Genomic DNA, 25,792 nt, shown 5'->3' with positions numbered 1-25,792 from the left:
TTTGATATTAGGAAGTCTGGGAAAGGAGATAAATCTTTCTTATGAAAGTTATAAAATGACTATTTTGTCAAAATATAGACTTCTTGAAAATATGCAGTATTTGTAAAAACATGGACATTTTGAGAGCATGGAATATTTGTAACCAAATTATTAACACAATTTTCACTATTGCTTTACTATAAGAAATATAAATGTGCAAGTTAAAAACCATTATATCCCTGTAAAACCCTTCACTATTAGAAACCAAATACAAGATATCAAAGCATTTTTACATTCTATGAAATCTAAATTAATTTATAATGTAGGTTCAATTGAAACTTGGTTGTAGGAACAGACTCTATTAATTTGACAATACAATCCTAGTTTACCCTAAGAAAGTTAGCTCTAATAAGAATACAAATATTTAAGCTTCGTTTAAAGCAGCTAAGCAGAAATAAGGTACTTCATATAAACTAGAGGCCTATGATGTCACCACCAGTGAAATGTGTACTTTAACCACTTAAATCTGAAATCTGGGGACTCAGTTCATGAATCCATAAGTAAATAAAATGTTACTCTCAAGTCAATTCCCCTTCTCTTAACATAAAGAGATCTACTTTGATTATAAAACAAACACAAAGGCACTAAATCACACATATTAATGACTAACAGAGCTTAAAATAATTAGTGAAAAGGAAAGAAGATTCTTAAGCTAACCCAGTAGAGCTGTAAACCAATAAGCATCCTGTCAATTACTGCAGTAAAGCCATGTCAGCTGATTTCATGATGTTCTTCAATTTACAGATGATTCTGGACTTTGGGCTTCCAAATATAGAAGGTTAAACTGCAGTCCTGATTTTTGTTTTATTTTCTATTATTTATTAAGATGTGTACATTTCAAATGGTCCAGCTAAAGAAATATTAAGGTGGTGCTAATAGGCAAAATGGAGAATATTTAAGATATTTTAAATGCTTATTTCTTATATTTATTGGCTTCCACATCACCATATATCTGAGGCTGATGTAACAAAAATATTTCTAGCTTATTCTATAACTAAATCTTGAAGATTAAGCAAACATACAACTCACCTCATACCGACAGTCTGATGATGTGTACATTTTTAATAATGCCACATGGCTGTCATTTTCTGGTTGAGCAATATGGAGTTTCAGGGAAATTTCTGTGTTAGATGGAGCCCTGAAGAGATAACTTAAATATCAATTCTCAAATACAAAATGCTGGTAAAGAGCCACAGCTAAGTCAATCCTCAGCACAATACAATGAAATAATGTAGACGAAACTAGATGCCAGACACATTATTGTGGATGGACACTTTTCCAGATAGAACACAATTGTTTGAATGCCCCCTCTAGGACACAGGAGTTGGGAGAGAGGGTGGAAGGTAGTTCATGTTTCAAGCAAGTAATGTCTAAGTTATATATAATTTAATATTAATACAAATACTATTAAGGGCATAATACTACATAAAGGATACCTACATTTTACTGAGACAGTTTAATAATTCATATGATTTAAATAAACTAAGCAGAATATCTATTCTTCAAAAACACCAATGTTAAAGTAAATTCTTTCTTATACTTACTGTGCAATGGTTAGTGAATCTTCATAAGACCAGGGAATGTGAAGTTTATAGATACTAGTTATTTCTTCTGTTAAAACATAAAGGAAACATGTATTACTAACCATATGTTACCCTGTTACATAAGCTACTACAATATCTAATTATACAATTGCCCATTTCATAAAAAATAATCCGTAAGGGTTATATCACATGATAAAAATTAAAGAGAATTCCTAAATAATGATTTAATTAGATTTACAAAAGATATTAGAACATATCAGCAGTATAAAGAAACTGGAAAAATATTAAACAGCTAAATCTGAATTACTACTATAATAAAATATAAAGATATGTAGTATTTTAAAAATATGGATATTTAAACTGAAACAGATGAAGATGCTTTACCATTAAGAAAGGGTCTATGTCAAACCCTTTGGAAATATAAATATATTTTCTATTATATATTACAGTTTACGTCACATAAAAATATATGGAAGAATAAGTATTATAGAAAATACAGGTGAAAAACTATTGATTCCTTCAAGTGACAATATTTATTTCCTGAATGTTTTTCAGAAAATATATTTATTTACCTTTGACTGCTGAGCACTTGCTTACCACGTTGATTTTAAAAGCTTGGTATATCTAATAGAGGTCAACCACGAAAAGAAAAAACAAAAGTTTATTTGTTTGTTTAACTAAACAGTAAAGTAAAATCAAATCCTTCTTCTTATAGGCAGGATAATAATTACCTGTCCAAAGTTCAGAAGCTCTATATTGTAGTACAGGCCACTTGTATTTAACACAACTTTCCTTGAAGACAATCCTAATGAATTAAAAGTATTACTTAGAATATTAAAGAACTTTAAAATATGAACTGATTGCTTAACATTAAAATGATGCCAATAGGCTTCTGATATTAAAAAACAATTTACGGATTTTCACTTCAGGTGTGGAGGACTGAACTCCTAAAAATCCAATCCTCCTGCAATAAACTCTGGACAAAGCATATTTATGACTTCCAATCACATGTATGTGTTTTTAAAAAGTCAAGTACCTATTTTCAATTTCAGAAAGGTATGCTTTCTTGGTAGATCTTTTATTTACAAGCTTGCTATCTTCAATGATATAAATGATTCAGAGTTGTCATTTCTGTATTATTCTGTTTTTGTACCAAAAAAAGGGGTGGGGGGTGATAAAACCTTAAAGGAAGTTTTCTCAAGTAACACAGATTCTTTCCACAATAGAATACAAAATATGTATTTAAAGGATGGGGCATACCAAAAGAGCACAGGAGCCAACCTAAAAGAGCTCCCAACATCCAAAGCTGGAACAACTTAAGCAAAAACCATATAATAATGGATTATAACCCAATGAATAAAATAAATATCCATGAGTCCATACTGACATAAGTAACAATTGAATAAATAAATAAACAAGGAGAAAGGACAAATTTACCTCAGGAAGAATTTCAATAAATGTAGAATACCAGAGTAATACTTGCTAAACACTAGATGAACCAATGGATGCTAAAACTAACGGGTTATTTTGAAGAAAATCAGGATATTTACATACTCTCAAAGTATCTCACGCAAGATATTTATTAATTACAAAAAGCAAGGCAGTAAAATTACAGTGGAGAAACCTAGCAGGTACCACTTCAACTGAGATCTAGGTAACATCAGTAATGAGAGATATCAACATCATGTATACTCTGATACACTGAGAAATGCACAACGCTTCTGTGGTATTTTTGGCAAAAATGTATAACCTCAATCTAATCATAAAAAAGCATTAGACAAATCCAAACTGAGGGGCATTCTATAAAATAATTGACCAGTAGTCTGTAAAGGTTTTACAGTTATGAAAAACAAGAAAAGGTTGAGGAACTGTTACAGATTATAGGAGACTAAGGAAACATGACAATTCTTTTATCTATTTATTTTTTGAAACAGAGTCTTGTTCTGTTGCCCAGGATAGAGTGCTGTAGTGTCAGCCTAGCTCACAGCAACCTCAAAGTCCTGGGCTCAGGCTATCCTCCTGCCTTAGCCTCCCGAGTAAGTGGGACTGTAGGTGAGCACCACCAGGCACAGCTAATATTTTCTATTTTTAGTTGCCCAGCTAATTTTTTCTATTTTTAGTGGAGATGGGGGTCTCACTCTTGCTCAGGCTGGTCTCGAACTCCTGACCTGAAGTGATCCTCCCACCTGGGCCTCCCAGAGTGCTAGGATTAGAGGTGTAAGCCACTGCACTCAGCCAGAAACATAACAATTAAATGTAATGTGGGAACCAGGAGGAGGACATCAGTGGAAAAACTGGTGAAAACTAAATAAAGTCTGTAGTTAATTGTATTTTAACAATGCTAATTTCTTAGTTTTAAAAATTGTATTGTGTTTATAGAGGAGGTCAACATTAGGGAAAGATGGGTGAAAGATATACAGGAACTCTACTCTTTTGTGGCTTTTCTATAAGTCTAAAATTATTTCAAAATAAAGTATAAGAGAATATTTAGAGAAATCTTGAAACCTTCCTAAGGCAGATAGGAATTGATAGTCTATAGTAAAATTTATAAAAAGGGTCAATATTTAGGATAAAAACACACACACAATTATCTGCAAATGTATGTGATTATGGAGAAATTTCTTTTAAAGTTCTCTTCTCAGAAGATGACTGCTGGCCCAGTATTAAATGAGAATCAAACCACTGAACTATATCATATAGTTATTCCAAGAATTACACTTGAAATATACAATATTTAACATGACAAAGCTCTGCTTTATTGCAACTAACTGGTAAAATAAATCAGTACTCTGTTAAAAATAAAAGCAATTCTTAAGATTTCCAAAAACAAAGTACTTACCAAAGGAAAAAAGATGAGTTACAGGAAGTTGTACGGATCTTTTCTCTTTTTTAAAGAATTCACAATCTACAACAAACTAAAATATAAAACATTCAATTATTAGAAAAAATAAAATTTATAGTAAAATATCTTCACTTGATGTTTGAATGGAAAATAAAAGTCTATAAACCTTAGCTTTGGAGAAAGTATCATCTATCACACTATAACTCTGGCTATACTTAAGTGGCAAGATTCCTCAAGATGAGATGCTATGCTGAGAAAACAATAAACAAGCTTAACTTAATTAAATAGATAAATTATTAGAGGGTTATTTCTATAACAGGAGATTCATAGCAAAGTTTTTTTTTATAGTTATTTTAGGTATTTGTAGAAGGACATCAAAGGATGGATCAAAGCATTAAGAGCCAAGGCAAATTCAAGATTAAGGGTTTAGATAATATATTTCTGAATACTTTCACAGTCAAAAGGAAAAGGTGATTTTGTTACATATCTTTTTAAAAAATCCTTCATTTCTTATTTATAGTCAAGGCGTTTGGAGACATACTGCCATTCATCAATAGATGGCTAATGTTATTTATGTAAGATTATTTCAGGTTAGTTATAATAAATGGAAAAAGGTTTCCTACATATGAAGAAAAATGCTTTTCAAAAATGTAAACCTAAAAAAAAAAAAAACAAAAATGTAAACCTATAATGTGACATCTACACCATTACAATTTTTTCATTGACATTTCTTTTTTAGTAACATTTCTACAAATGTGTAAGAAATTTGCTCTCAGTTATCTGCAAAAAGAATTGTTTCTGGTAAAGGAACAATTTCATTAAAATAATCTCCACTGTGCAATCAGATTATTTAGAAGAGCTGAAGAAACAAATAATCTGATGCCTAATTGTAGTTAGCAAGCAGTTTGCTGTCTACAGAAAGTAGAAAGCCAGTGGCACCTATCCCAGGCTTTTCCAACAACTATATCTTGGATACGTTCGAAGCAGTGTTACTTTGCTTGCCTCTTGGGTAGATTTCTCATTATTTTTGAAAGTGAAAAACAGATGAGAGAAATTGCTATTAGTCCATAGTACACACATGGGGGAATAAAAGGAAAAACTTGTTAAGAAGTTTTGCTTTTATTCGTCCCTCTTTACTTACAAGGCAAAGAACATATTTTCATTACAGAAAACAGCTGTTAAAAGATTAGAGAAATGACTTATTGAATAGGATTATTCATTATATTTTTACAAAGTACTTTTTGGTGAGCCTTTACCTGAGACAGGGAAGCAGTTTTTAAAAGCAATTTAAATCATTTTGTACAGTTATTTAAAATAATAGAATTTTTACTATTGCTTTAAAAATTTGGCTGTACCTTATTGCATAATCAAGTAATTCCCTACCCATGAAAGAGAAAATTCAAAGGTCTGTCTCTAAAACCTCCAAAGTAAGTAAATTTCTAATGGCTTTAATTATTTTGTTTTCTGTCATCAAGAAAAATGCAGATAATTTCATATTTGCATTTCCAAAAATACATTAATGCATCAGTTGAGGCCAGACACAGTGGCTCACGCCTGTAATCCTAGCACTCTGGGAGGCGGGGATGGGAGGATTGCTTGAACTCAAGAGTTCAAAACCAGCCTGAGCAAGAGCAAGACACTGTCTCTACTAAAAATAGAATTAGCCGGGTATCTTGGCACATTCCTATAGTCATAGCTGCTTGGGAGGCTGAAGCAAAAGGATTGCTTGAGCCCAGGAGTTTGAGGTTGCAGTGAGTTAGGATGACGCCACTGCACTCTGTCTCAAAAAAAAAAAAAAAAATTTAAAATTTAAAAAAAAGATGAGTTGACTCAAATTTTTTTACACTGGATATTTGAATATATGTAGTCTTCTGATGATGGACTATACATAGACATGCAAAACTTATGAAAGACTTAAGTTATCATTCTAGTGAGATAGAGTTGTCAAACGTAGAGTCAGCAGTTATTTTCCAAAGAGCATTAAGACATATTACATATTTATTAGGCTGCTAATACAGTGTATTTGCAGAAAGGCTCATTAATTTCTTGGAATAACCAGAGAGGGCCTTTTCAAGTTTGGGAAAAATGTTAGATTCATTCAAAACCAACTTACCTGCCAGAAAAACCCTTAAAGAGAGCTTTTAGTATTGAAGATGCTGAATTACCTCTCACTTGAGCTAAGCAAAACAAAACAATGAATCCATTATAAGGTACTTGTGAGACTTAGTCTTTGAGATGACTCCCAACTACATCCCCCTTTTCCTTTCTCTATTTCTTTTAAATTTTCCTAATTATTTTGGCCACAAATCTCATCAACTTTCTCATTCAAGAAACCTTTTTTTAGTATTTATGTGGTAGTCACTAAAAGTTGAGAATGCAAAGTAGAATAAAATCTATCAGGTCGTTATTCTCAAAGAGTTCACAATATGGTGACGGCACTAGAGACATAAACAAATAAATTATAATTTAATGTAATAAATTTCTCAAAGAAGTTATAAGCAAAGTATCATAGGAGTAAAAAGATTATTGGAGGAGTCTAGAAAAGGAAAAGAGGGATACTTATGTTGGATCTTGAAGGATGAGTTCACTGGGTGAAATAAAGGGGAGTACAAAGGGCCTTTTACCTCCAGCTTCTTTCTTCCCCACTAATTCTCCTCTCACAGAAACCATCCTTTTATTTCACACTCCCACTTCCCCAGTACAGGCTTAAGTATCCCTTACCCAAAATGCTTCAGATCAGAAGTGTTTCAGATTTTGGAATGTTTGTATATAAATAATGCTTTCTTGGGGATGAAATCCAAGTCTAAACATGAAATTCATTTATGTTTCATATATACCTCACACACATAGCCTGATGGTAATTTTATACAATACTTTGAATAATTTTGGGCATGAAACAAAGTTTTGACTGTGTTTTGGCTATAGTTCACCACATGAGGTCAGAGGTGGAATTTTCCACTTGTGGCATCAAGTCAGCACTCAAAAAATTTCGGATTTTGGATTTTTGGATTAGGAGGTCCTCAACCTATACAAGCCCTCATAACCCCTTATGAGGTGCTTAGTCTCTCTGTTTCTGACCCATCCTACACCATAGATGAATCTTACATAAATTATCTCTGATCCCATTACTACTAAGGTGAAAAACCTTATGGCATCCTACTGACTCCTGAATTCTATAAAGTCCTGAATTCTTCAATCAAGGACTCCACAATATGGCCATATACTACTTTTCCAGACTTTTCTTCCATTACTATTCTACCTGTGGTGGCTATCCTTTCAAAATTATTATTTACTTATTCACTATTTTCTTAATATACCCCATGCATTGCTCTGTTTCTTTATCTAAACAATGCTGTTCATTGTAACTTGTGGCAATATTACTATTGAGCATCTGGAATGTGGCTAGTACAACTAAGGGACCGAATTTTAAATTTTATTTAATTTTAACTAATTTAAATACAGATAGTCACATGTGCTAGTGATTCCCATATTTATAGCACAGGTCTAAAATGTTCATTCTACTTATAAAAATTTTTACTATCCTGTAAGGCCATTTTATTTCTTTTCTCTTCTATTTTTTAAGAGACAAGGTCTCATCATGTTGTCTAGGCTGGAGTATTGTGGCTATTCACAGGCATGATCATTGCACACTACTGCCTCAGAACTCCTGGACACAAGCAGTCCTCCTGCCTCAGTCTCCTGAGTAGCTGGGACTATAGGCACCTGCCACTGTGCCCACTTTAAGGCCATTTTAACTATCACCTCATTATAAAGCCATTGCTGATCCCATCAATTTGAGATATCTCCCCCTTTTACATTTTTCATGTACTTGCTATATTCTGATTTGGGTACTTCTTTTTCTCACTCTTCCTTCTGTTCTCAAATACACTTATCTCCCCCTACCCAACAGTATGTAGCTTTTTAAGAACAGGGTTCATGTCTTCCTCACTGGTACGTCTCCTATAATTCCTGGAAGATAACCTTGTACATAAAGGGGTACCTAGTAATTAATGGATTTTGAAAGACTAATAGATAAACTGGAACCAGTTCTTACTTGGAACAAAGGGACTTGGGTTTATTCTGCTTAGTTCAAGTTGGAGCAGATGATCCTAATAATCTAACAGTCTTAGATGGATCACCAAACTGGCCATTGTTTTAGATAAGCCCTGTGCAGAAGAACTCATTAAAAAAAAAAAACAACTTTCAAGTTTACCCAAAACTTTCAAGTTTTGAGTATCCCCAAAACATTCTGATAATATCTTAATCCAATTGTTACCTTAATTCCATGAATAGATGGTACATAAACAACAAGATGAGACAAAGATGGATAGTCTTGAAGTCTCAACGTCAGAGACTAAAAAAAAGATAAAGATAAAAAGCTACTTTTATTTCTTAGAATACACAGCACTTAATGCAGGTTAAAAGAAGAATAAACTACAAACACATTTCTTATTTAATTAATTATTTAAAAAAGCAGCTTTCAAATTTACATTCTATACTTCATAAAATGCTCATGTTTACATTTCCAGGTCAATAATCCTGCTGAAAGTCAAATTCCTAATAAGTATGTTAAATATGGACTACCAAAAATATTCCTTGAAATATCCCTTCATGTAAAATAAATGTCATTTAAACACTAAATTTAATTATTTTATATAATTATTTCCAGATTTGGTATCTTTCTTTTTATAATGTGGCTCTTTGTTACATATAGCATTACAGTATTATTTCCACATTTATTTTGGTAGTATATAAGAAAGAGCATTCAATAGCTGATGAATGAATGGATGCTAAATATGATGAAAGAGTTGCAATTTAATTTCAGATGGTTCTGATCTAGCCCAAGTAGTAAAGAGTTGCTGGCTAATGAGATATATTAACATCATCCCCTGGGATTTATTTAGTAAATGACAAAGACACAATATAGCTAAATAATGTGCGTTACCAAGTGAACAACTATTCTTTCTCAAAATGAAGACCAGATCTTATAGTCCATATTTTGAGGAATGAATTGGTAGAAGACTAGTCAATTTAATGAAAAGCCAATCCAAAAAATAACTTGTTAATTCAGTTTTGTTCTAGAAATAGATGTGGGGTGGGAGTAGTTATATGTTGTAACAACATGCTTGCATTAAGAACATTCTATGGACGTTAGCTTTCCCCAGTCTTCGTTGGAAGCAAGGACAGAGGTGCTGAAGTGAAAGAACCATTGAGTGGTCCTTTAACAACCTGACCAGATTCATGTGATAGTGGTAGGAGTGCTTATTAAAGATAAACTCCTGGGTTCACCCCAACTTAGCAAAGTCTCTGCAACAGACTCATATGTTTTAATGTCAATTAAAGGACCATATAAGCCACAACTACATGCAGCTGAGACCAACCAGACAAATGGTAGATAGTATGAAAGGTAAATTAATTAGGAAGAACTTGGATATTCTGTGTAGTTATCTACTTTAATAACTTCTCAATATTTATTCTCAACAATGGCAAAGTGTTGAATTTATATATGCTATGATGAAGGGTTCCATCTATTTATTAATAGTTCAGTCAGTGGAAATGTCTAAAAGTGATAAAATTCTCATTTGACATTACTTTTCTTGAGATGACACTAATATGAATAAAACCTATAAAATTTTTTCACTTTAATCATCCCTTCAATTTCATGGCAAAATAATTTTATGTGTTGTTTATATAAATGGCTAATACATATTATATAAAATTTTCATTTTCATTATAATGGAAAAGTTTATTTATATTTAATAATTACAATCCTCTTAAACTGAGGTGAACACCTAAGATTGCAGAATGTTATAATCCTTGTTTTCTAACTTGTCTCTTTCAGCATTCACCATAAAAAGCAAGCAGCTTAAATAGCTTATTCTCCTGGTATTTTAGCCAACTGTTTCATATATTCAGAACAAACAACATAGGGACCTAGAGCTTGATGAAGACATTGCTTAATCTTTGAGATTAAAAAAAAATAATCTAAGGATTTTATACCTTTTAAAACATGGGAGCAAAGTACATTTTATCAGATTTTTAATCATTTATTTCTTCCTAACTCTTAAATTATAGGCTGGAAAGTATCCAAATTATTATAGAAATTCAAGGAAATATTTAATTTACCTTATGAATTATTGCTCACTAAGCATATTCTAATACTTTTGTTATTTGTTTTACTTAAGATGGAACCAGTGAGAGACCTTAAAAATATTCACAAGTCAACTTACCTTACTATGATATTTGTTTGATAAATACAAAGCCATATCGTGCACAATGTAAGACTGATCAAGGTAACGGGAAAAAATTGCAACCATTCCAAAGTCAAGTTAAGTAACCTGCAGTTACTCCTTCTGTCACCATTCCTCTCTGTCAGTCTAAGTTTCTCTATGTTAGTTTAATATACAGTTGACAACATGTACAAATAAATATAAATATTCATGAGCAAAATTAACTAACTTAATTAGAGTTAATTGGGAGAGGACTAGGACCGACCAGATGATTTCACTTTCAAGTCAAGGAGTCTAGGATTCGTTATAAAAATATATTTTATTTTTAAAGTATAGATTTACTTGAAGAGTAAAAACTATCAACCCTGGCATAAGATTACCAGATATAATAAATATAATTTGGACATTAGAACAGATATTTTCATCAAATTTTAGAATTATTTTGCTTTTCAACAATAGATTTTGAGACTATGCAAAGCAGCCTTTTATAAATGACTTGCTGATCTACCAAAGTTGTGTAAGTAAATCACTAACAATTATTAAATAAATTCCTGCTGTGATTTATCACCCTGAAAGTACTAGACAAAGCTGTTATTCAAGTGCTTGACCACAAAGTGATCTTGAAGTTCATATGCAAAATTACTTCATGTCTCTTTGAGGTGCCCACTTCCCAACTGCAGGTTCTTCCTCTCCAAATGAATTCTCAGTATACTATTCACCTTATATTTTAAGACAGACCATTTGAATATAGCCTCAAATTTAACTTTAAAAATCCATCCAGCTCTTTTGGTATGATGCTGTAACACAGAGATTTAGAGGATTGTTAATTTATAGTTTTTAATCTCTGAAAGTAAAAAACAACCCACTAATTGTATGTTATTCCCTATCAGATGTATACTTAGAGAAAATATTTCTAAAATGTAGGTAAGCAAATCTCAAGCTTATTTAACACCTAGATAAATTAATAAAAGAGCATATTCTATAATGTCAACAGGTTCAAGTATTTTTTCACCTGAGTATTAAAATTCTAAAGCCATAATTTACCTTAATTGTTGGCAGCAATTCAGCTTTCCATGATAAATCAACCCCTTGCCGGCTTTGAAATAAATATGAAAATATAATTAAAGGACAAATATATTGAAGCATTATAAATTATAAATAAGCTTCAGGGGAAAAAGAAACCATCTACAGATCAAGTAGAGAGAGTTATAAATGAACCAAAGTCTAATAAATCTAAACCTAAACACTCTGTCCACACAGTTTCCTTGGCAACAAAAAAATTTTCCTAACTACTTTCAATGTTTGTAAAAATTACTAGTATATTCCTTTCCTTTCCTTTTCATTTTAAATGCAGTACTACAATTTAATATACAATAGCATCAAAATTAGTATAGGAATGTATGAAGCTATTCTAGAAGTGTGATTTCTATTGTTTATTTTGAGAAAAAAGAACAATGGAGCGCCATGGATTCAAAAGACTTACCACATAGAAGTGCTGTTTATGCAGCCAAAAATCCAACTATTTGTATCCTGTTTATTAATAACAAAACAAAACACACTAAATGTAGAAGATAATCATATAGAACAAGCATCTTCAACACTTTACTGTTAAGTGATAGGATGAGTTGCAGCAAGAGAAACATAAAATAGCACCTTGTTACTGAGAAACATATCCAAGATGGTCTCAAAAGTCAAATAAATCAAGGACAGACCAAAAAAAAAGTCTAATATCAACATAGATTGGTAAGTTAACCCAGAGCAGCAGTATGAGAAACAGGGACCTGATGGGTATCTTTCTACAGCATATTGCCTAACCATTTCTAGTTGTTGAACCAAAACTTTCAAAGAATTCAATAATGTTCATACTTTAATTAGATGGTTACACAGTAAGTAACCTATATTTTAACAAACAGAATAATGAACAACCAGAAGTAGACTTTTATACAAATAAAATACAGTGCCAAACAATTAAAAATAACAACCTATGTACAGCTTTTTACTTTTATCACTTGAGGTGCCATTTCGTTGCCAACAAATAACTTCTATACAACCAAGAATGTGTTTGAACTGAAGTACAATTCCAAGGGCTCAAAACTAAAGCTAGTTACTATTAATACTTTATCAGCACAGGATAGGAATGCTACAGAGACGACTGTTATTATAACAAGATTCTATATTCAGTCTTAGACGTTTAAGAGCAGTGCGACCTAAGATCTGCACTCCAACTTTTAAGGAAGTAAGAACAATGTTCCAAGATATGACGATACAACTACTGAAATCCTACCAGGATATAAGAGAATGAGAAGCACTGCTCAGATAGCTACATAAATTTGTCCTTAGAATTATAGGTAGGGCAATTGAAGAAATCAATCCTTTTATTCAACTACTATTTATAAAATCCATTCTAGGGCCAAGGAATTATATGGCAAGCCCTCAGGCAAAATGATCAGGCACACAATAGTCTCTGCTCTCATTTAATTTAAATAAAATTTTAAGAAATTTTTCAAGAGTATAGAAAAGGAAGTTGATAGAAAATAAACAAAAAACAATATGATATTTCCCTGCAGGTAAAATACTTGTATGTTCTGTATCAGTTACCTATGCTTCCCAGAATGTGACATTATAAATAAAGCAAGACAACAAAATGGATCTGCATAGCCCAGATAAAGAAAAGCTAGTAGCCTCTAAAGATCCAACCCACTGCTGTAATGGGTTTTTGTAGCTATTAATGGGACCTATACTCAAAGGTAGCCCTCATTATGAAAACTGCCAATATCCCACACTATTTACTTCAATATATAGGGAATTCTGACTCAGTCATCACCCTGCTCATATAACCTATCTGTCAAAAGAACAATATCAATTTATCTAGAAAACACTCCTAACTCAACTAATTACAAGAATTATATCCAAAGCCTTAGAAGAGGAATGGCAAACTAACTCCTAAACTATACCAGAAAAAAAATGCTACTGATCAAAAATTTATAGTTGTCAGAAAATTCTACTTAGAGTAAAAAGTAATGCCTTTAACGGTTACTAAAATCATTAGGTAAAAAATTTATGAATTTTACAATGAATGGATCATACTGATACTACTAAGCCCACTGATGCCTGTATGTCACTAAAAGTGGGAAAACCAGATATTATGTACCTCCTGATATGATGAAATAGGAGGTACACAGCTCTACTTATAAAACTTTATCACCACAAAAAATTAATCTAAATCTAAACAAGATTCTAGCTCTAACTACCAGTTTACAGAAAACAGAGGGGACAGAAATATACATTAAAAGATACCACAAGAATACAATCAGCTAAATCCAGAATGCGGGAAATTCTGTAGAGCATATAATGTACTTTTTTGAACAATAGTGTCATGGGGGGAAAAGAAGAGGGGGCTATTATAAAAGAGACTTATTATCCATGAACCAGAGGCAATGCATATACTTTGTTTGGGTCCTGATTCAAACAAACTTAAAATTTAAGTGAACTGGGGAAAATTAAACATGCACTGGGTTATTAAGGAATTAGTATCAATTTGGTTAGATGAAATAATAGTATTATGGTAATATGTAAAATCCTTATCTGATAGAAAAACATATTGAGGCATTTATAGATGAAATGATAAGATGCCTGGAATTTACTTTAAAGATGCTTTAATCAAAAAGGCAGAAACAGCCAGAACAGTGGCTTATGCCTGTAATCCCAACACTTTTGGGAGGCTGAGGCAGGAAGATCACTTGAGGCCAGGAGTTTGAGACCAACCTGGGCAACATAGTGAGACCTAGTCTCTACAAAAAAAATTTTTTTAATTAGCTGGGCATGGTGGTGCACACCTATAATTCCAGCTACTCAGGAGGCTGAGGCAGAAGGATCACTTAAGCCCAGAAGTCCAAGGTTGTAGTGAGCTATGACTGCATCACTGCACTCCACCCTGGCCAACAGAGTAAGACCCTATTTCTATTTAAAAAAAAAAGAGGGAAGGAATAAATGACAGAATGTTGATAATTGTTAAAGCCATGTGTTGGTTACAAAAGAATTCATTATTGTATTTTCTCTCTGCTTTTATATATGTTTGAAAACTTCTATAATAAAAATTGAAAAGATTTTTAAAAAGTCACGTGACTTTATGCTAGTTAATATCCATGGATGTTAAATGCAGAAAAAGGATCTTCCAAATGGCCAGATAGATAATTTGCTCTGAGCAGGCATTTTTCTCCATATAATATTAACATTCTGATTTGAAATTCAGTATTGAGTGTAGATATTCTAAGCCATTGCTCTCAGGGCCAGATTCTCCCAGGATAAAGTGCCCATCCAGATTTTAGACTGAGAGATGCTAGCCTCTGTGAAAGATGCAAAACTTGGAAATTCCAGTAAAATGTTATATCCATTAGCACCTAGGCCACATTGTTTGTCTACCATCTTTTAAAAAGACTTTACTATATATAACATGGCAGCCACCAAAGTATATCTACCACCAAAGTGATATACTAGATCTTGGTTCTAAAAAAACAAACGTCATCTAACAAAAAGCAGAAGAAGGAATTTAAATTATAAAAGATGCAAATATAAAGTGAAGACTCTTGAGACATGCCAAAAAAAAAAAAATTCAGAATGTAGGAAAAATAACCTAAATTGGGAAAAATTTCTCAAAGTAAGAAATGTTGATAATTCATGGAAGTATTACTTAACCACTCATTCCTACTATTATACCAAAAGCATACTATAGCACCTTTTATTTAATAATGCCCAACATAGTACTTATTAAAAGAAACACAAATAAAATCATTACTCTGATACAGTAAGTCTAGATAACATTGTAACAGTTACTTTATTATCTTAGAGAATATGAGACTATTCTTTAAGTTTTAGTATGGAAGCCAATGGAAAAATGATTCACTTTATTGCTTAAATATACCTATTCTTTATAGTACTAGTAGAATTTTAGAATTAAAAGGGTTTTGTACTCATTTCCTTCATCCTGAACATAGTAAAAATAAAGCAGAAAAACAGGGTGGATTCTAAACTAGAATCAAAGGTACAATTTAATAGTATATTATCAGTTATATAAAAATTTTGATTAATATTTTTCAATCAAAACACTATTATTCCAGATATTTTTCAACTACTTAGATTTAATAATAATAGTTCATAACTCCGTCTACTATTAGATATTAGAATTTGAAAAATAAACAATAGTTAGCCTTTAGGTTTATATAAAAATACCAATTATCTTACCAGCATAGTGCTCTGACAATAAACATGAGTGTAGATTTTTCTATGATTTGCAAGAGGAAATGTAAAATATATCTTATCAGATTCCTAAAAAAAGAAAAAACACTCAATATAGCTATAAGAGTAGATAATTTCATCACTCAAAAATCCACATAAAACAAATGAGTAATTATCCTAATTCTATCATTCTTGCCGTTGTTGAGAACCAATACTCTATGAGTGGAAGGAAGAAGACACAGAGGTTAAGATAGATTAGGTATAAACTTTGCAGTCCTGAATTTGTTCTGGAAGTATCAGTATGAATGCCTGTTTTTTTTTTTAATTGTGTTTTTTGGCCTTTTAGTTAAGATAAAATACATTTCTAGGCCACTGAAAAGGCCTAGAAATCGCAATCCAGCAGCCATTAACATTTCTAATGTCAGATTATGGTTTTAAAATGCCATGTCTCAAATTAAAGGAATAGTTCCTTAGAGAAATAGCTGATTCAAGGTCTGGGGCAGGAAATGTACAAAATGAGCTGAAGTATCTTGTCATACTGTGACAAGACAGTGAGGAAACTACTAAAGGCAACTAAAGAGCTGTATCAATAAGACTCAGGAGCCAAACTTTAAAAGTGCTTCACTGGTCAAACATAGAACAATTTTAGTATCAATGGGTTGAAACTCAAATATATTTAAGTCCATGAGTTCACAATAATACTGGGAAGAAACCTCTAATGGTCACTAATGGAGGATGCTTGTGAATCAACTCACTATTCTGATAACCAATAGATATAAGATTAAAGATCCAAAAAATTATCATTCTTTTCCTTTATGATTTGATCCACTTTTGACAAATTTAGTAGATGAGAGGAAACTTTTCTATATAGTATTCCAGTTAATAAATGAAGAAGGAACAGTAAAATTAAAGTATCATCATTTTTGCATCCTCCTAAATGAATTGACTCCATGCATTCTTTATCAACAGCTGCTAACACCACAAAAAAGAGTCTAGCAAAAACAAAAACAAAACAAAAATCTGAATCTGAATAAGCATCTAGATCCAACTACTAACTCATAGGGAAAGAACAGGTAAAGGAGTATGTTGAATGACAACAGGAATAAAGTCAGCAAAATCATGACTGTTTTTCCAACAAATAAATTTCAAGGGAAAAAAAGGTAGAAAAAGTACTATAGATTAAAGAGGAATAAGAGACATATCAATTAATAACAATGTATAGGCCTTGTTTGGATCCTGATTTAAACAAATTGAAAAACAAAACAGAAAAAAAGATAAATTTCTGATAAAACTGTAAAACTGAATACTGACTAGATATTTATTATTAAAGAAGAATTATTAAATTATGGGAAAATTGTATAGTTACCTTTTCTAAAGAGTCTGTAATTTTTAAAGGTAAATACTAAAATGTTTCTTAAAAAAGTAAAAGAAATACATTGGTGGAATACTTACATTATAAGCCACATAGGTCCATTTGGATACTTTTACTGGAACCCACATAGATGTTCCTTAAGGTAAAGGAAATTAATTTATTTGTCCTGTTTTGTTTTTATATTAAATATTTTCTTTCTTTTTAAAATTTTCTGGTGAAATACTTCTCAATTGAAATAAAGACACGGTAACCTGAACATTGGCTGCGTGAAAACAGAAAATCTAGTAACATGTTTTCTATATGCTCATTACCACTAGCATTCATATCAGGTAAAGTATTATAAATCTATTTAGTGTTTTTAACTCTAGAAATTATCAACAGAAGGAAATAAACATTTCATTTCCCAAACAAGACAAATAATTAAGTAGGGTTTAAGAGGTATAATTTGCTTTATTTAAAAGCAAAATTTGCCAGCAAAAGATACGCTGGTAATCCAAAAGAAGAAAAAAATAACTCATAATTGAGAAAATGAAAAGCCTCAAGAATGATATAGAACTTACTTTATGTGACTTTCAGGAGAATAGAGACATTTAACAAAAAATTTTCTATTTCATGTTACTTTCAGGACAAAATTTTTATCAGTAACATCTTGCAAGTTGCTTTTCTTCTTTGTTACCTTCCTAACCAAGAATTATATCAGCACCAGCACCACCATAGGGTAACTAATAATATATAATAGGATCACTATACTTCAAAGTATCACAGTTTTCAGTTTGTCTGCTAATAACAAATTGACCTAAAAATAGTGAAAACTTCCACATAAAATGTGTTATTACCACTAACCTGTTAAGTCAGAAATTATAGCTGGATTTTCCTCAAAATGTTTTGAAGGATGTCTTATAAAGTGGTGAGTCAAAACTGACAATTTCTTCTTGGAATTTTCAGTTATCTAGAAAGAACATTGATACATTCTGTATCATTTTATATCTACTGTAATATTTCAATGAAATATTGTTTCAAGTCATAATGGTAAGAGTCAACATTTCTTTACTCAGCCAGGCACTGTTCTGAGCACTGAACATGTTATTAACTTATTTAATAATCACAAGAACTCTAAGAGATAATAACCTTTTTATCTGCATTTTAAATTTGAAGAAACTAAAGCACAGAGAAACTAAGGAACTTGCCCAAAGTCACACAGCTATTAAGAGTCTGGGCTGGGATCCAAACCCAGGCATTCTGGCTCTAGAATCTATGCTTTAATTACTATGCAACAGTGCCTCTCAAGTAACAGTTAAGAGTAAAACATTATAAAGAGGTATAGAATCAGAAAAGAACTTAAGAGATTCTGTGGTCTAGTGATTCCAACACATGAGTTTCCAAACTCAAGCCAGTGCCGATCCCACAACAAAAAATACACTGGTCACTAGAGAAAATGTAAATTGCCAGCTGTTCTTCCCTGGAACTACTCTCTTCTATTGTCCTTCTGCTTTTCTTTCAATAGCCTAGCACAAAAAGTTGGCAACTTTTTATCAGTCCCTCCCTTGAAAAAAAAAAAAGAAAAGGCACTAGCATAAAAAATCCATTTGGAATCTACCACTATTCTACTTGCTAGTTTAATGAAGCCTTGACAGGTTAAGTTATTTTCTTGGCAACAACACAGGGAGATAATGACAAAGAAATGACAGTGAGGACTGGGTCTACTGAATATTTCCAATTGTTAGGAAGTTACCCAGCATTTGCTTGAACATTTATAATTTGCTACTTTGTAAGACAGTACATTCCAATTTGTAAGACAGAATATTCCAGGAGAACCGTCTACCCTTTTCAGGGCAAATATTTGACTCCCCATTACTCTGACATGTTAGATTAGGGGACAGTCCTTCAAAAATTGGAAGACTTTTGTTATATCCCCTATCCAAATAAAACAATTCTTCTGTAAGTTAAACTTCAAATATATCAACTATGTATTTATTTATTTGCCCAAATTCACAGAGCTATCAACTGTGTTTCATGGAACTCTTTTAGTCCCTTCATCATCCTGATTACCTCCTCTGGATAAAGTTTATTGATGTCCCCTTTAAAACATTGTACACAAAATATAGTTCTGTATATATGGTGCAAGTAGAGTGGAGGACAGTGGAACTTTCATATTCATTGATGCAAATGAATCTCTATACTTCAATTAACTCAGTCTCAGTACATTAGTTTGAATTTTTTAATTAGCCTCATCTGTTTGTAATCAATTAAAAGCCATAAGTCCATCTACGAAAACTTTAATTAAATCAGGATTCCACCATCCTTACTCACTTTCTAGGCAATCTGTCCACTCACAAGATTGTAGATATGACTCTTATGCTGATAACCAACAAAAATTACTCTCTAATTCTGATTTCTGCCTTAGCACCATGTTTGGGACTAATTAGGCTTTGAGTTATAGTTTTCCTATATGTATGTTCTGTTTTCCTCCTAGACCATATGCTTCTTGAGAGTTAATAATCACACTCTAAGTTTTTATTTTCTAGTATTTAGCCAGTCAATTATATATAATGAGTCTGTTAAATAGAACTCAGTTTCATAAACAGTACTGTATTTTTTTTACGTGTCAGGGTCTCACTTTGTCACCTGGGCTGAAGTGCAGTGGTATGATCGTAGCTCACTGTAAGCTCAGACTCCTAGACTCAGGCACTCCTCCTTGCCTCAGCCTCCTGAGTAGCTGGGACTATAGGCATGCACCATCAAACCCAGCTAATTTTTTTACTTTTTTGTAAAGATGGGATCTTGCTTGTTGCCCAGGCTGATCTCAACCTCCTGGTCTCAAGTGATCTTTCCATCTCGGCCTCCCAAAGTGCTGGAATTATAGGTGTGAGCCACTGCACCTGGCAACAGTATTGTATTTTGATTCTTAGCACTATAGTTATCACAAATTTCTCATTTGCCTCTTAAAATGTGTCAGTAAAATATTTAGGCATTCAGAATTCTAATTTATTACATACTAGTATTATCAGAGTTCTTTTCTCATCTTAGGAGAATTAATGGAAAAACATGATTTTATTTCTTAAAATTAGTTTTATGCCCAATTTTTTAGGATTATACCTCTCAGAGGTACTCCTGTTCTTCACTGGTTAGAATAAGGTTTTTCCTAAATCTACGAAATGTCAGTTCAAGTAAAAACTGGTCTTGCAATTTTAATTGATTCTATTACTGTATCTAGTTGCACACTCTCACATATACTTAAAACTTTTGCCACAGTTAAGCCTCATAGTTAAAACAATGTTGATAAACCAAAAATGTTTGTGTTCCATGACCAACTCACAATGTCGACTCCATAAAGCTTATTTACTTCAATAAATATGCTAACTTAATATGGAATCTTGTGGAATAAAGTGTGGTAAAACACAAAATGATTTAGATCTTCAGGAGAGAGGTAAGTATCTATGATTCTAAGCTTTCTGAAGAGTTAAGGAAAAAATATAGACACTTCTCCCTACCCCTCAAGAGAGTACCCTACAGGGGAAAGGTTCTTTCCCCAATAAGAGAAGTATTACCTAGAGACCTGTTAAGAAAGAGGCCACCCTTACTGGTCTCTCAAAGAACTGGAGCCTTCAGGGGACAGACTCCAAAAATACCTGCAACACTTTGCCATAATGAAAAAAGATTACCTAAAAAATAAGGAATTTTTGTCCTCCAAAAGGAGAAGCCAGAGCCATGATTTTGAAACCTATTTCCATGGAACAAGATGATCTGAGGTGAAAGGCTAAGATAACTAATGGCAATTTGTTCCCAACTCATAGAAAAGAAAATTTAAAGTTAACGGACTGAACTCTCTGAATTTCGCTGAAATTCTTGATGCCTGCTACTATTTATCTGCTAGCAGACAAGAAAGAGATGAAAGAGTAATGTGACGTTCTGTAAAGGATACTATGATTTCCATATGCTATGCTAATTGAACTTGGAAAATCACTAGTTCGAAGAATATACTGTGAAATCTCATTACAGAGAAGGCTCAACTTATAGAAGTACATAATTTAAGTTCTACTGAATTTGGTATACCCAATAAATGGACATATTTTGATCTTCTCAGAAAGTAACGATGTGTTTTTAAAAACATGGCTCAAAAATGTCTAATGAACTTGGGAGGCTGAGGTGGGAGGATCACTTGAGCCCAGGAATTTGACTCCAGCCTGGGCAGCATAGCAAGATCCCATCTCTTAAAAAAATGTCCACTAAGATATATATGATGATGTTTATAATTTATTATTAGGGAAAAAATTACAAAATAGCTTGTAAGAAGTATTTTCCTTAAGTTAAAAAAAGTTAGAAGTATATATATCAAACTTTACACAGGGAAGGGAAAAACGGGGAAAATTTAAGGTCGTTTCACTTTTTTATTTTCATTGCATTTTATGAACCAAAAAGATATTTCCATTTTGGAACTAATTAAAATGATATAAGGCATTGGCTATTATTTTATTTTCATCAAAGTAAAAAGAAAGGCAATAAATCCACAATTTCTGTAACAAAAGCAAAATTACTTTATTGAAACAATTTTTAGTTTAAAAATACATACTTGTTTAGTATCAGCATCAATAAGATCAAAGAATGCTCGAACTGTAGTCAACTGCAATTGTTTACACCTAAAAAAGTGTTACAAATGAAACTTTTTAAAAACGTGCTTTTGATCCAAACATGTACAATTCTACTGTTTAATGGAATACCTGAATTTCTTTTAATGCTGTAAACTCAAAAAGTATTTAACAAATCATTCTTATTAAATATATATCTTAAAGCTGAAACCTATAAAAATAAATCAAATTAAATCTTCCTGGATGTTTTGACAGAACTGTCAGGGTCCTTCTGGGTTCTCTAAATCTCCTCACCTACCCTAGCTACAGACATACGTCTACCCCATCTTGATATGCCTGAACTGTTGTGGTTCTTGCAGACACTACTGCTTATGCTGTCAGAGAAAGATCAAAAGAAATCTTTAAGCCAAAATATATAGAGATAAATACTAGGGTCTGCCTATTTCTTGCCTCATATTCTTATTTTTAAATTTATATTCAGTATAAATCTAATTCCTACTTGGTTTCCCATGTGCTGCTCCCTAGAATAGGCACTACTGCATTAAGTAGTATGGTCATTGGCCAGGAGCTCAGAAAGTCCTACTACAGGTGCATTTGATTTTGACAAGTAGGACAAACTCTAAAACTTTGGTATTTGACGTTAGCTTCATTTGAGACTGATGCTACTGGTTCTTCAAGAGATAATTTTATAAGTTGTCAAAGGAACCTTGGTCAAAACAAGACAAGAACAAAAGTTAGAGGTCTAAGCTCTTAAGTTAATCTTTCTCCCATAGCATTATTTATTACGAATAAAGTTCTAAGAAAGCTAACAAACCAATCACTGCATTGATGTGAAAAAAAGACCACAACAAATCACTAAAATGTTGGACGTGTATTAACTTACCACACAATGGAGAGGTGATCTGTTGAAACCCAGGTCTTAGGCACTGCTGAACTCTAAAAGAAAAAAAAATTCAAACTTAAGAAAAGCACATTTGTTATTCTCCAAAAGGTTTAAAATTCTTATAAGCTAACATTCAGAAACACATTAGTTTCACTCTATTATGATATGTAGACATTTTAAAATGATACATATTTATAAAAGGTCATCCAAATATATTAAGATGTTTCCTGCATAAAATAACATAATTCTCCCTAAATGTAATTACTGGTTACTCAAGCTTAAATTATCCTTTAAAAATTATTAAAGCATCCACAGACTCTTTAATGAAGTTTAATATCTAACTTTTTAATTACTTTTATGAGAGGCTGAGTTCAAGATTCTTTAAATTAATCATAGTTTACATATAAGTTAAAATAAGTATTTTGGTAATTTTAGTTTTGACTAAATTACCACTTGATAGATTGTAAGATGTTACTTCTACATTAGTGGTGTGCCTGAGAAATTCCTAGGCCTAGGGCAATTTTTCAAAATAAATATGCCTGATCACAATTCCAAAACTATGAAATCACACTCTCACAAGTGGGGTCCAGGCTTACTATTTTGAAAAGAATCCCTACATGATTAGGATGTATAGTACTGGTTAGAGACATCAGGGCAAAAGGCTCCTAAAAACTATAGCTATTTGCAGAAGGCTTCCTAACAACGGCACAGCACCCTTCACATTTAGAGACTCCTTTTCACACCAGGTAATGATCTCTCTATGAATTTTATCTTACACATAATAGGGGCTCATTAAGTAAACCTTATTGTGTTTTTCATAGCCTCTCTCTCTGCATCATCAAAGACACAACAAGCTGCTATCACCAGAACTGTTAACACAAAATGGAGACTAACAGCACAGGAGCAAGAAAATTTAGAAGCCTAAAATGCCTCTTTCATAAATGAACTGAAAAAAAAAATAGGTATATACAACATCTAAGGAGTCACTGTCACCTCTGTGCTCTGTAAATAATAATATGTCTTTGGGTCCCAGGTTCTGAAGTGGGAAGAATCTATAGCTTATTTAGTGAATTTATAAGCACTTGATGTATTTAGAAATTATTGCTGACAGCTTACTAAAAAATTGGACAGTATTATTACAGTAGTTTAGCCAACCCTAACAATACAATTATGGTCTCTAACTTATATGATTTCTTGAGTCTCAATGGATGTAAATGTCATTTAAGTCTTCTTGAGATAATCATTCAAAAGTTGTTACTTCTTAATAACTTTTTTAAAAGTGAATATACACGTAGATATATTAAAGACTGTAGACTATCTGGGGGCTAAAACAAATAAAACTCAGGTTATATAATAGCAAGTTTTGAGAATGTTCCATAGTAAAATATTTGCCTCAGAGATAGAGAAATCAGAACTACAAGCCGTTTTGAAGGCAACATGTTATTAAATGGATTAGAAAAAATAGGGAAATACACATAGATACACACACACAACGCACACACATAGAGGATTAAAAAGATCAAAATTCTTTAAAAGATAAGCTTCAGGTTGTGGTATCAATACAGCATCATGCTCCAGACAAAGTACAGGAAATAAGTCATATCCAATTTTATATGACTAAATCATCTGTGTTAACTAAAAAGTTGACATTCAGCTTTTTGAGGACTTCTAGTAAATATCTGCCCAAAATATTCAAAACCAAATAACAAGATTCATACCACCAATAATGAAGTTTGATAGATTTACTAATTTAGTTCCAAAGCTAATCTGGCTATAACCCAATTCCTCCAGTTATAAGAAAATGGTGGGTAATAGTGAATAGCTTAATAATTTTTGTTCTATGTATGGCAAGTATTCAGTAAATATCTATTTAATGAATGAACAGCAATCTAAGGTGGGGCAACAGTAGATGAGATAAACAAAGGAGTATCTATGAAGAGAACCAACTATGACACAGTGACTTTCTAGAGCTATCTCCTAAAAAACAAAAGGAATGGGCAGACCACATTCTACGGATTTTCTCTTTAGAAAATAAGTTGCGTTTGGAGATGATGTATATGCTGAGTTAAGAAGATCTTAACTAAAGACTTCAAGGTGAAATATACAAAAACGAAGTCCTATAATGAAATTTGAACTCACTTTACATAGGTTAAGTATCCCAGTTAAAGACTAAATACTTGATATCCTAACAGGGAAGAATAAATAGCAAATTAATTAACCAGGGTTCTGTTTATACTTACACTACCAAAGCTAATCATTTTATTTTAAAATTGGTAAACCTACATCCAAGTTTAGCATTCAAGAGTATGTGGTTATGTTTGATATTCTACTGCTATCGCATATAATATAACAATCAGATGTAACTCGATTCCCTTGGACTTCAGTCCACACTTTCTGACAGTTACAACTCTATTTGATGGACAAGCTCTTACTTTGGACAAGAAACAATTATTCCTCATAAATAAGAGTAATTTTCACCACGTTTCTAAGATCCTTTCTACTTTCTATGGACAAAAGCATCCATGACTCTGCCTTTCCAACACATTCATATTCATTCATTCATAGTATGTTTCGCTCTTTTTCTGTCTCTCTCACACACACACAGAGCAGCCCTACACCACAAACTCAGCAGTCACTACCGATATTACTTCTTCTTTCATGTTCCACAGTGTCTATTACATTATTATTTCAGTAAAATCTTAAAAAAGTTTACCACAACAGATAAGGCACTGGTACGATGGCTTAATTTTGGTAGAAAAGTCAGTCCTGAACGAACTTGGTAATCCCGGAATCCTCCAGCTACAGAAAGTGTGGTTAAATTTATGTCTCGAGCATTTAGAATCCAATAGTTGTTTACAGTCATATAAAAATCTGGTAGGGAACAAAAAAGAGATGTTAAAAAGGAGTACTCACTTCCTGCAACAATAAGATATTGGTACAGTTATCCTAATATCTTAACTAAATTTTTGCTTAAGCCATCTGCTCTACAAACTATGTATTATTCATATTTCCTTATTTTGAGTAAAATCAGTATCTTTATACATTCCTGCTTCCCCATTAA

At 32.3% G+C, this 25,792-nt stretch overlaps 1 protein-coding gene across 4 annotated transcripts in view; it reads right to left on the bottom strand.

Moving 5' to 3' along the window:
• Window positions 1-25,792, bottom strand: part of PGAP1 (post-GPI attachment to proteins inositol deacylase 1) — a 71,581-nt gene that overhangs the window by 17,813 nt on the left and 27,976 nt on the right. For all 4 annotated transcript variants that reach the window (XM_045558964.1, XM_045558966.1, XM_045558963.1 and 1 more), the window contains 14 exons: window positions 25,445-25,602; window positions 22,732-22,784; window positions 21,833-21,899; window positions 18,106-18,211; window positions 17,343-17,398; window positions 15,897-15,980; window positions 12,139-12,185; window positions 11,700-11,751; window positions 8,702-8,779; window positions 4,423-4,498; window positions 2,315-2,388; window positions 2,156-2,207; window positions 1,584-1,650; window positions 1,069-1,177 (listed from right to left, as the gene is read on the bottom strand). In XM_045558964.1, coding sequence (XP_045414920.1) covers window positions 1,069-1,177; window positions 1,584-1,650; window positions 2,156-2,207; window positions 2,315-2,388; window positions 4,423-4,498; window positions 8,702-8,779; window positions 11,700-11,751; window positions 12,139-12,185; window positions 15,897-15,980; window positions 17,343-17,398; window positions 18,106-18,211; window positions 21,833-21,899; window positions 22,732-22,784; window positions 25,445-25,602 — 1,079 coding nt within the window. The remainder of the gene's footprint in view (window positions 1-1,068; window positions 1,178-1,583; window positions 1,651-2,155; window positions 2,208-2,314; window positions 2,389-4,422; window positions 4,499-8,701; window positions 8,780-11,699; window positions 11,752-12,138; window positions 12,186-15,896; window positions 15,981-17,342; window positions 17,399-18,105; window positions 18,212-21,832; window positions 21,900-22,731; window positions 22,785-25,444; window positions 25,603-25,792) is intronic.

Source organism: Lemur catta, chromosome 8 (assembly GCF_020740605.2).
Source record: "Lemur catta isolate mLemCat1 chromosome 8, mLemCat1.pri, whole genome shotgun sequence".
NCBI classification, from domain to species: Eukaryota; Metazoa; Chordata; class Mammalia; order Primates; family Lemuridae; genus Lemur; species Lemur catta.
The sequence above is the reverse complement of the archived record's forward strand: the minus strand, read 5'-3'. Positions and strand labels throughout refer to the sequence as shown.